Source organism: Mustela nigripes, chromosome 13, assembly GCF_022355385.1.
Source record: "Mustela nigripes isolate SB6536 chromosome 13, MUSNIG.SB6536, whole genome shotgun sequence".
Lineage (NCBI taxonomy): Eukaryota > Metazoa > Chordata > Mammalia > Carnivora > Mustelidae > Mustela > Mustela nigripes.
The window spans coordinates 60,077,443-60,089,963 of NC_081569.1; the positions used below are offsets into that span (position 1 = coordinate 60,077,443).

At 41.9% G+C, this 12,521-nt stretch overlaps 2 protein-coding genes across 5 annotated transcripts in view; one reads left to right on the forward strand and one right to left on the reverse strand.

The window, feature by feature from the left end:
* EXD1 (exonuclease 3'-5' domain containing 1) overlaps positions 1 to 10,896 on the reverse strand; it is a 34,249-nt gene extending 23,353 nt beyond the window's left edge. Inside the window, exons 1-4 of one of the 4 annotated variants that reach the window (XM_059371183.1) lie at positions 10,846 to 10,896; positions 9,468 to 9,652; positions 3,359 to 3,427; positions 241 to 298 (exon numbers count right to left, since the gene is read on the reverse strand). In XM_059371183.1, coding sequence (XP_059227166.1) covers positions 241 to 298; positions 3,359 to 3,427; positions 9,468 to 9,600 — 260 coding nt within the window. In that variant the 5' untranslated portion in view covers positions 9,601 to 9,652; positions 10,846 to 10,896. Of the gene's footprint in view, positions 1 to 240; positions 299 to 3,358; positions 3,428 to 9,467; positions 9,653 to 10,612 lie in introns of those variants that run through there. The other 3 variants (XM_059371182.1, XM_059371184.1, XM_059371185.1) reach the window with 3 other exon arrangements.
* A 393-nt stretch (positions 10,897 to 11,289) lies between these two features.
* Positions 11,290 to 12,521, forward strand: part of CHP1 (calcineurin like EF-hand protein 1) — a 47,712-nt gene continuing 46,480 nt past the window's right edge. Inside the window, exon 1 of the mRNA XM_059372557.1 lies at positions 11,290 to 11,614. Coding sequence (XP_059228540.1) covers positions 11,548 to 11,614 — 67 coding nt within the window. The 5' untranslated portion in view covers positions 11,290 to 11,547. The remainder of the gene's footprint in view (positions 11,615 to 12,521) is intronic.

Here is a 12,521-nt window from a genome sequence, read left to right on the forward strand (position 1 = left end):
GAAGGCAGAGGCTTTAACCCACTGAGCCACCCAGGCAACCCTCATCCACTGCTTTTACACTGATTTGAAGATATCATCTAAAGATGGAAGAAAATATCCATCTATTTCTTCTACCTTCTATTACCTCAGACCATTTGAGAAATTGCATAGCTAATGAATTAGAGGTAAGCCTTTCTACCCTAATGTATGCATTTGAGTAAAATCATAATTAAGAAAATTATTCAAATTATTCCACCATACCTGACAGAAGATGCCTTTTCTCTCATCGCACCTTGTTCCACTTCATCCAGCAGTTCCACTGCAAAATAACCAAATGCCTTCCAACAAGAGTTTCCAATCTGAATGCAGTTAACCACTCCCCTCTCTCCCTCTACCACAGTCTGACTAGGTACTACACACACTAACTTGAAATGAAATGTTAGTCCATAGAGGCCTTCACTAGCCAACAATAAATAGAGCAGAAGAGCCTATCCAGAGTACTGAAGATGCCTAATACTATGTTCCTACACAGCTTCTCAGGTCTTTCAGCAGGATTAGAAAGATTTCTACATGTTCCAAAGCACCTTGCAGCCAAGCAGATTCATTCTAGAGAGAGATTTTCTTTCCTATTCATTCCCACCATACTGCATTTCCTTTACACCATGCACTGTTTGGGGGTTTCCTCTCAGATCCTTCCCAGATAGGTCTCTTTCACTCGCACAGGCTGGTGCGTTAACAGTTCTGTGACATGAGTTTTGCACAGTGGCAGCATGGTGGCCAATGACGTTTATCTGAGGCGCCATTATTGCAAATTGAAACAGTTCAGCGACATGAAAGGCAATAAAGTTAGACTAGAAATCCCCCCTAAATATGAAACATTCCACAGATTCTGAAGCCTAACAGGGCTGGGAATGGAGGACAATATTATCTATCATTAATTCTAAGATGTACATTTTAAACAGCTCTGAAATCAGATATGATTTACAATAAGTGCACATGACAGTTTACTTGCCGGTTACTTTTCCTTTCTTGTGATGTGAAAAGCAATAGTGTATTTTATAATTAATGGCATTTTAGACTGACTTAAAAATACTTAGGTAGTACTCAGAGAAGATCTACTCAGGGACCGTTATGTTTCAAAACATCTCTTTCCCCTGCACTATCAAGGTGTTGGGTCTGGGCAGAGAAAGTAAAAGTCACTAAAAATAAATTTTTAGTCAATTATTATTTGTCAATTATTATTCTTCATTTTATTTTTAATTTATTATTGTTTCAAGATTTTATTTAAAATTTTTTTACTTAAATTCCAGTTAGTATTATTCTTCATTTTAATAATTCTTATTCAAAGTGCTTTTCAGGGAGAGTGAAAAAATTCTCAATCCATGACTAACTGAACCACAGGGCAAAGAAGGAGAAGGTTGTCCTTTGAACTAAAAATTATGAACAAAGGCCAAGTCTTGAGAATTTAGAAAGAGATGAAATCCATGTCTACAGTTCACCAGGCTCGTCAAACAGTTAGCCTTCTCTGAAGTTAGGGAGATGGTAGTAGTGATTCCTTTGCTTCTCTTTACAAACCCACCCACAGCCTAGCTCTGATCCAGTGCAAAGGCTGATTTTAAAAAGCAATAAGAATTCCACTATGTGGGTGCCAGGTTGGCTTAGTTGGTACAACATGGGACTCTGGATCTCGGGGCTATGAGTTCAAGCCCCAGGTCAGACGTGGAGATTACTTACTTACTTTTTTTTTTAAGGTTTTGTTTGCTTTATTATTTTTTTAAGATTTTATTTCTTTATTTGACAGAAAGAGATAGCTAGAGAGGGAACACAAGCAGGGGGAGTGGGAGGAAGAAGAAGGCTTCACACTGAGCAGGGAGCCCATTGCAGGGCTAGATCCCAGGACCCTGGGTCATGACCAGAGCCGAAAGCAGACACTCAACAACTGAGCCACCCAGGTGCTTAAAATCTTTAAAAAAAAAAAAAAAAAAACAAGTAGGAGTCCTACTACTACCACCCTCACAGCTACTATGAAAAGGTATTCAAAGGGGTGCCTAGATGGCTCAGTTGGTTGAATGGCTGCCTTCAGCTCAGGTCATGATCCTGGAGTCCCACATCTGGCTCCAGCACTACCCACCCCATGGGGCTCCCTGCTCAGCAAGGAGTCCGCGCTTCTCCCTCTGACCTTCCCCCCCTCATGCTTTCTCTCTCTCAAATAAATGAATAAAATCCTAAAAAAAAAAAAAGAAAAAAGAAAAAGAAAAGGTGTTCAAGGGACAAAGAGTGTTTACAGTAGCATACTGTGAGAAAGAACCCTTAGATAGCTGTCTGGAACTGTCTGCCTTGAAATAAGTCTGGATTGGCAGTCATTAGTTTGATGAGAGTTTCATCACTCTGTCAATTTTACTTCTCTCACAAAATAATCTTTCAAGTAGCAGTGGTTTCTGGTCTACAAGGGTCCTTTCCTTTCCTCATATCTGCCCTATTGGTTAAGAAATGAACAGCTGTATAAGGTCCCAGATCTCCCGCTCTCCCCACTCCTGCCCCCAACACTGACCTTTACTCCTCCTTGGAGGGCTTTCTGCCTTTGAGTTCTTGAAAGTAAGAACAGTTCTTGCTTCCCTTTTCTTTTAACCTATTTGGCTTGTCTGAAGCACACTGACCAGAAGAGCTTCCATATCTACTCTTTCTGGCAAACAGCTGGACCTAATTCTGCTAAGTGGCTTTTGCTGGCCAAAATGAAGAACAGAGCTGCATCTTGCAATTCCAAAATCCAAAAATCTCTGAGAACTAAAAATCGTCTGGACCTCTTTTGGCAACAAAACCCAACTGACATCTATTTATAGTCCTACTTTATTTCATTTAGAGTAATTATCCTCACATTTCCCTGTAGAAATGTGTTTTATTACAGTGTTTCCCAGACCTGTTTGAGATGTTCTATAATATAAAGAGTAGATACTGTGTTACATTTCCTAAAAATCTGGATTTCTGAATTCTGACATTTGGCCCCCAGGGTTCAGATAAGGGACTGCGAATGTACTATGACTCCATAGTGTTAAAATCAATTGCTAAGCAAGACCACTCCTTGCTGTTCAGATTCTTAACTGCCCACTGGCTGACTCTTTAGTAATGAGCACCAGCAGTTCTCACACAGTAAAACCAAGATGATTAAAATTCCCTACCACCATTCTGCTCATAGTACCCATCAAAAAGGTAAGATAAAGGTCAATTCTCAAATATCCAGTCTTAAGAGCTCCTAAGAGCAATATTAAAGGCAACAACAAAAATACAACATATTTGTGCAAATACTGGAATGAGGCAGAGGAGTGAGTTTACTACTACTACAAATCCCAATATGCACATTCAGGGAACATGCAGTTCTCACCGTTCAGAATCTCATGCCCAAAAAACATCTTCACTCCTGGAACACTTCGACCAGTCTCCACATTCTTCACTGTTATAGAAAATGATTCATTCACTTAATAAAAAATATTTCCCCCAAATTATAAGAAAATATGCATCTCGAAAGTGCCATATCTAGGGGTGTTGGGGTGGCTCAGTCGGTTAAGTGTCCGACTCTTGGTTTCTGCTCAGGTCATGATCCTAGGGTCCTGGGATCAAGCCCTGTGTTGGGCTCTGCACTCAGTACAGAGTCTGCTTGATGATTCTCTCTCTTTCTCTTTCCTCTAGCTCTTGCTCCATTTACTGACCCTCTCTCTCTAAAATAAAGAAATCGGGGCGCCTGGGTGGCTCAGTGGTTTAGGCCTCTGCCTTCAGCTCAGGTCATGATCTGAGGGTCCTGGGATCAAGCCCCACATTGGGCTCTCTGCTCAGCGGGGAGCCTGCTTCCCTCTCTCTCTGCCTGCCTCTCTGCCTACTTGTGATCTCTGTCTATCAAATAAATAAATAAATAAAATCTTAAAAAAAAATAAAGAAATTTTTTTTAAGAAGTGCCATATCTGAGTTTTATAAAAATTACCAAATGATTTTCCCCGAGAAATGAAGAGTCAATAATAAATTACAAAGCTATAGCCTTGAAACAAGTAGGATAAAGAACAGAGGGAACCTGAGAATGGTCCAAGAGGAATTTAAAGGGCAGTAGTAGTATGTTGAACTTAAACTTCTCCCAAGACTATTCTAAAGCCCTGAGGCTCAGGACTGTTTATTTATTATATTTCTATTGATTTTTACCTCACCTAATTCCAGATAAAATTTTAAGGCAGCTGACTACTTCTAGAGTCCACACCCTGTTTTATGCCATGCTACATGCTCAAAAATACTGTCAAGGACAATAATCCAAATCCTGGTCCCAATATAGGGCTCTTCTGCGAGTAGATAAGAGAGTTAGGAGAAGTTTAGATGTCGTATCTACAATATAATGTCATTGCTCTAGGTATAAGTGCTCCCAGCGGCTGCATATTTCCATATTGATCAGCGATCCAAAATAATTTTCACCCTGTTTCACTGAAAATATTCTTACTAAGGTCAAAAATCAGAGATACCTGGGTGGCTCAGTTGGTTAAGTGGCTGCCTTTGGCTCAGGTCATGATCCCATCATCCTGGGATCGAGTCCCACATCAGGCTCCTTGCTTGGCAGGGAGCCTGCTTCTCCCTCTGCCTCTGCCTGACATTCTGTCTGCCTGTGCTTACTCTCTCTCTCTCTCTCTGACAAATAAATAAATAAAATCTTTAATGAAAAATTACAACTGCCTATTTTTCTTTTCTTATTTCTTTTTAATGATTTTATTTATTTGTTTGACAGAGAGAGAGAGCGCGCGTGCGCGTGTACAAGCAGGGGGAGCAGCAGGCAGAGGGACAAATAGGCTCCACACTGAAGAGGGAACCCAATGTGGAACTTGATCCCAGGACCCTGAGATCATGACCTGAGCTAAAGGTAGATGCTTAACCAACTAAGCCACCCAGCACCCCCCCCAACTGCCTATTATAAGTTATAGTCTTATCACCCTTGGCTCCCATGTATCATTTGACAGTACTGTTCTTTCCTTTCTTCTTTGGCTCATAGGATACTTCAAGTTTAGTTCTTTTCCTACTAATTTCCTAGAGCTACCAAACTGAGCACGGACTCAGAACTAGGCACCATGCTAATTATTTGCCTACATTTAATTCTCCAGTAACATAATGAGAGAAGCATTTCATTATCTCTGTTATGGAATAATCTGAGACTCAGAAAGGTTGAATAATTTGGCCAGGGTCACACTGCTAATTAAAGACAGAGTCAAGATTCAAACCCAGGTCTCGGGTATTTAATAGGCAACTCTGAACAATGTTATACTGTCTCCCTCATTTGCCCCTTCCCATCTCTTCAACTGTCTCCACCACCTCTAACATACTGACCTCCCCTATTTCTTTTCTTTCTTTTTTAATATAAGTAATCTCTACACCCAATGTGGGGCTCAAACTCATGACCCTGAGAAGAGTCACATGTTCTTTGGACTGAGCCAATCAGGATCCCCAACATCCAGATTATTTCTCTTAGCTCCACTCACATTTCCAACTAATACCAGACTTACTGTAAGATCCTCAAACTGAAATCATTATCTTCTCCCAGTAACCAACAAACTTCCTCTTCCCATTTCTATCAGTTAATAACAGTACTATATACCTATCTTCTTCTGAGTCATGATCTTCTGAGTCATAAATGTAGTGATGATTTTTCATTGCTATGTATTTATTTAAGATCATGTGTGTGGGGCTGGGGAGAGGCAGAGGGAGAGAGAAAGAATATTAAGCAGGCTCCACACTCAGTGTAGAACCCAACTCGGGGCTCAATCTTATGACCCTAAGGTCATGACTGGAGCCAAAATTAAAAGTTGGATGCTTAACTGACGGAACCACCCAGGCACACTTCTGTTGCTCTTTAATTATCTAATTGATTACTAGGTTACTTATCTTACCTCTTATGTATTCCTAAAGTCTGTCTTCTCTTTTTCCATTCCTTGCTGAGCCTTAGTTCTGACCTTAGTTTCCTTGACTGTCAAAATAGTTCTATCTCTGCTCTTTGCCTCTAGTTTCTATTTCAGTCCTTCCTTCACATTGCTGTCATAGTAAAAATACTCCCTGCTTTGTCCAAATAGTACATAAAATTAGTAAACAAGTGTAAAGAAATATGTTCAACTTCTTTAGGAATATTTTTTTTAAGCACACCAAGATGAAATATCACATTTTATCTATAAAACTAGCAAAAAATTTAGGAAAGATACACATCAGCATTAAAAACAACAACAACAACAATGTTAGGGGCATCTGGATGGCTCAATTGATTAAATATCTGCCCTCAGCTCAAGTCATGATCTCAGGGTCCTGGGATAGAGCTCCACCTCAGCTCTGCAGTGAGCATGGAGCCTGCTTAAGATTCTCTTTCCCTCTGCCCCTCCCCCACCCTCTCAACCTACTCACATGCACTTTCTCTTCCTAAAAAAAAGAAAAAAATTAAAAACATAAAAAGTTTAGACATTAAATTGGCATTTCAAGTAACATGAGAAAATGCTTTTTATCATATTAAGCAAAATATATATATATATATATACACCTAACTTATTATGTCAACTATATAAAATCTATGTAATTAAAGATCAGAGAGAAATATACCAAAATATTGCATTTAGACTGAATGCCTTGTTGAACAAACATGTGGCATATCTTGATTGTTCTCAACTCAATGCCTTTTATTCAGGCTAGCAATGTGGTGGTTCCTTGGACCACCATGGCATCTCTTTAAGGGGACTGACTCAGCTGGGGGGAGTACCCTTCTACCCCTCTTTCCTCTTCCTCCTATCTGTAACTTCTACAAGCTGTCACATGATCTTGAAGTTTGAAGCCATGAAGATGATAGAGCAGAAAGATGGATAATCCTGGATCTCTGCCAGCTCTGGGGTGATTCACAGCAACCCTGGAAGGCCTTCCTTCTTTTATATGAGAATAAACTCCTATTTTCTTTAAGCCATTGGCCATGAGTCTGTTTCCAGCAGTTAAGCATTGTTCCTAACTAACACAGCATTAAAAATTTCAGGCAACGAGTCTGTAAATGTAGATGCCTCCCATTTAAAAATCTTTCAAATTGTGGGGTGTCTTCGTGGCTCAGTCAGTAGACCAAGCAACTCTTGATCTCATGGTCAAGGTCTCAACTAGGCCTAGAGACTACTTAATAAAAAATATTTCAAATTCCTCCTCATTGTTCTCAGAAGTATCCAAATGCTACAATATATTAAGGCCTTCTGATCAGTCCCATACCTACTTCTCCAGCCTTAAGTCTCACCACACCTCCAGAAAGAAATTCACTTAGGTTTTCTGAATGAACCAAGTTTTCATGTCTCTACATTTTTCGTATATGTTGCTACTTCTACATAAAATTATGGTTCTCTTGAAGTGTCTTGGGGTGCCTGGGTGGCTCAGTCATTAAGCATCTGTCTGCCTTCTGCTTGGGTCATGATCCCAGGGTCCTGGGATTGAGCCCCACCTCAGGCTCCCTTCTCAGCAGGAAGCCTGCTTCTCCCTCTCCCTCTGCTGCTCCCCTGCTTGTGTTCCCTCTATCACTGTATCCCTCTCTGTCAAATAAATAAATAATATCTTTAAACAAACAAACAAAAAAAGAAATGTAAATTCTTAGGCCCCACCCAGGCCTTTAGAATCAGAAACTCTTGGAAGGTGGCCCAGCAATCTGTGTTTTTACAAGTGCCCAGGTAATTCTGATACACAGATAAAGTTTGAGAACCAGTGGCTTAAAACACTTTCCACTCTTTTCCCATCCAGTTAAAACTTACCTTTGGGATGCCATCCCCACTATCGTAACCCTACCACTCCCAGATCTAAATTAACTGAAACTTTGTATTTTCATAGCATCTCACGCATCTATCAGAGAGGATATCAAACTGCCTTATACCTTTCTACTTGTTTATCTGTCTCTTTACCAGACTAAGTTTTTTTTTAAGGACAGGGACCATGTTATTCTTACCTATATCCCTGGTACCTATCACAGTGCCTGTGATACAAAACTACCAATAAATGATTACTGAATGAATTACTATTTCAAAAGTCTGATATAGTCCCATCCTGGTCCACAAAGGTCTATTTTAACTTATAATATGGCTTAACAATAACACTAATCTCTTAAATCCCATTTATACATTTCAATTATAAACCTGCAATTTAGGGCGCCTGGGTGGCTCAGTGGGTTAAGCCGCTGCCTTCGGCTCAGGTCATGATCTCAGGGTCCTGAGATCGAGGCCCGCATCGGGCTCTCTGCTCAGCAGGGAGTCTGCTTCCCTCTCTCTCTCTGCCTGCCTCTCCATCTACTTGTGATTTCTCTCTGTCAAATAAATAAATAAAAAATCTTTAAAAAAAAAAAAAACCTGCAATTTATGCCAGGTAAACAACTACCCTAGAAAGTCAATATTCTAGCTGAATAAAAACTATATATTGTATCTCAAAGGTGAACACATGTAGGAACTAGGAAGGTGGTACACCCAAGGAAGCATGGAAATTCTAAGCTCCTTCCCACAGACCTTAACTTATGCATCTCTTCCACCTGGCTGTTCCTGAGTTGTGGCCCTTATAATGAACAGAACTGAAGCTGGGAGGTATAGAGGCTACCTTGAGACCATGAAAATAATACATTATTCCTGAAGTGGCAAAAACCACAAGACACCTGTTCCCTCCTGGCATCTTTGAGCCACTGCCCTAGCAGCCTACTGTGGACTTCCTTTTGCATGACAAAAATTAACACCTAGCTGTCTTTGTGAATTTTTCTGTTGAAGCCAAAAGTAATTCTATCCAGTAGAGCAGTTATTTTTAACTGCAATATGCATATAGTAAGAAATTTAAAAGAAGCACCCAATGAAAAACAATCTATACAATAAAAATTTCCACTATCATGTCAAAGTATAAAAATGGGGACAAGGGGTGCCTGGGTGGCTCAGTCGTTAAGCATCTGCCTTTGGCTCTGGTCATGATCTGGGGGCCCTGGAATCAAGTCCTGCAGAGGGAAACCTGCTTCTCTTTTCCCATTCCCCCTGCTTGCATTCCCTCTCTTGCTGTCTCTCTCTGTGTCAAATAAATAATCTTTTTTTTTTTTTTTTTAAAGATTTTATTTATTTATTTGACAGAGAGAAATTACAAGTACACTGAGAGGCAGGCAGAGAGAGAGAGAGAAGGAAGCAGGCTCCCTGCTGAGCAGAGAGCCCGATGCGGGGCTCGATCCCAGGACCCTGAGATCATGACCCGAGCCGAAGGCAGCGGCTTAACCCACTGAGCCACCCAGGCGCCCCTCAAATAAATAATCTTAAAAAAAAAAAAAAAGTGGGGACAAGCCTGTAGATGCAGCTATGTTTACCATTAGAGAAAATAGCATTCTAATCTCTTAACCCTTCCCTAGAATAGGAATGCCTCCCTCTCAGTTGCTAATGAAGCCCCCAGAGTCCTCACCCAAACTTAACTAATTTCTTAAAGGCAGAAGATAATGACAAATAAAATGAGACCTTTCTTCAGGACAACAATCTTGTTAGGATCCACATGCTGGAGAACTCCCTCAAATACGCCAGAAACCAAAGTGAGTTTCACCCTTCTCCACAAAATCTGATTGAGGAAATGGTAGTCACTGCTAGGATCCATGCTATTCGATTCCAAAAGCAGTCTTCAGATATCTTCTTTAATTATCCAAACACTTGAAAATAAAAGAGATCTAGGATTTAAAAAATATTTTAGGGGAATGAGGTTCTTTTCCCTTTCCCCATACTTGGAAGGGACAAGAAAAAGAAAAATATGAGAGTAATTCAGTTTTGCACATCTTTTTAGATCAATTATGAGAAAAGGACTATTCCAAGCATCATCTCTATTTTATACATGGGAAACAAAGCTGTAAAACTTTAGGCACTGTAGGTTTGACTTCTTTGTCGACAGAATGGGGCAATACTACCATGCATACCTTAGTTAAATGGAACAAGCAGAACATTTTAGAGGCTTTTAAATAGCACATACATGTATCTTTTTATCACCAACCAAAAGAAGAAGAAGAAAGAAAGAAGGAAAGAAAAGAAAGAAATTCTGAAAGAACAAATGGAAGAAAACCAATGCTGGCAAAATGTCTGCCATAAGCGGCTCACCCAGAAACATCTAAGATTTAAATTCTTCTGGCCTCTTCTACATTAGTAATACATCCAGAATTTGACAGTTACCAATCAAAGCATAAGTGACCTAGAACTATCACAATTTATGCATGATCAATCAGGCTGCCATGTCAGTGCATTTGAAGGGAGACAACACTAGATCAGACGAGGGCAGCTTAATCATGAAAAGGACTCAGTGAGACTAGAACCTTGGCCTTATGCTAAGTCGTCAAACCCTTAGATAAAGCTTAAAAGTAGTTTAAGTACTAAATAACAGTGGTTAGAGTTTGGTTCTTCCCTATCTCAAACCAGTTATGCATAAAGCAACACTCAGAAGAGTGGGGAGGGGGTGAAAAGACGCTGAAGCCAGAGGAAAAGAAATGGTTCACGGAGATAGCTAAATTAGTTAACGGGTGGCTTAAACATTTACAAGAAAACAAAAATATCATAAAAATAAAATGGAAGATTCCTAATTTTTAAAACAAAATAAGCAACTCCAAATAAACGGCGGGACATACGCTAGGAATTCAATCTTGTCCACCGTTAGTTAGGTTATTTTTTCCCCGAAGGAAGTTTGGGAAATCCTGTCCCAATTTCAGCCAAATGAAGCTCGACTTCTTACAGCTTGAACTAAAAAAGGAGGTACTGCTGTGAAGGAAGAACTCTCGGGGAGTTCCAAGCTGGCGTTGGCGGTTATCAAAGGACAGAGACCAGAAAAACAGGAGAAAAGTACACAGGACTGAAAACCCACACCGAAGAGCGGACGCCAGCCTGGCGGAACCAGAAGTCCCGGCTGTTTCCCAAGGAGCCAATCGGCGCGCGGCCCGGAGGTTGGCGGCCGAGCGCCCCCAGCGGCCGGGAGGAGAGAGGACCTCCAGGAAAAGGAGGAGGTGGAAATCCCAGCATGCAGTTCCCGAGAGACACACCCCAGCGTTGCCCCAGGAGACGTTTGGTCTATTTTTATAGTCTCTCTCTGCAATCCCTGCCACCTGTGGGTGGGATTTCCACTTTTAAAGTTCTGTAAGAAACAGATTGGCTATGCTGCCTGCCTCAGGTTAGCTCGCTGTAAAGCAGTGGGTCGATGGCGTTTCCCTTTTAATTGCGGTCGGTAGAGCCAAAGTGGCATTGCCCTTTTAAGGCCGGTGGCATCATGCTTCCGGGGGCGTGGTCCGTCCTTAGGAATACCCGGCCCTGCGCTGGGCTGATTCATTCGGGGGCTGGAGCTGCAAGCGCCGACGTCGGCTCCTGCGCCGGGAGCAGCCTCGCTCGTCATTGGCTGGTTCTGGGGGACCGCCCCCCCTTGCCACCCCTGGGTTCCCTCTCTGGTCCGCAGTAGAAGCACTGCCCTCTTGGTTCTTGACCCCTGGGCCTTTCTCCCTTCCCTCCCTCCCTCCCTCCCGCTGCCGCCGTCGCTTCAGACGCCCCTGCTCCCGAAGGAGCTCCTGGTTCAGTGATGGGGTCTCGGGCTTCCACGTTACTGCGGGACGAAGAGCTCGAGGAGATCAAGAAGGAGACTGGCTGTGAGTTCGGTAGGGGGTGGGAAAGCGGCCGGGCCCGTGTGAGTGGCCTCAGAACCGACAGCGGCTTGTCGTTGAGGTCCGTTGTTGGGGTGCTCGGAGGTTGCCCGGTACTGAGCAGCCTCCAGCGCTGCAGCTTCGTGGCCGAGGGCTGGAGAACCTGTTCGTAGAAGCTGGGCTCTGGCCCTGTGGGGCTGTCCTTCCCCTCAAAGGCAGGAGTCGCGATCACCCTTAGAGCACAGGCATCGCTCTTTTTTCTTATCCCTGCTCATGAAAGTCCCCGAACTCCTTCCTTTTATCTTTCTTCTCGCCAACCTCGAATTCAGGAGTTCTGGATGGATCCTGTAGAAAACCCAATCCGTTCCTATGACGTTTCTGGACAAGCACTTAAAGTCACTGTCAACTGTGGGAAATCATAAATAAATTCTTTCCGCAACTGGAAAGATGAATCCAGAAAGCAAGATCCTATAGTAAGGCTTTGGAAGACGTACCCTGGTGACAGCAGACCTTTAAACAATGAGGGGTCTGAGAGTATGAGATTCCATTCTGAACCTGTGGAGAGAAAAGCACGGATACTGTGACCACCAGTTTTTTACTTAGACTGAGGATGCTTACTGTCCTAATTTCAGATATATTGATTTCTACTATGCTGGTGTACTTTATGCAGTCGCTATAGAAATTGGATGTGCTCCAAAATCTCAGTGCGAGTTTGTACTAGGCACTGATGATTTTTATAGTCCAGTCTCTTCCTCATTAAACCGAACATAGGGGAAACAGGGCTTGGGGAATTCAGAAGCTCGGTGTGACATAATCACAATTTTGTATAGCCCTTGATAATGCACACACTATTTTTTCAGCAATCCATTATGACTCTTGTATTTTATGTAAGTTATGTAACTGTCTGAGCTCT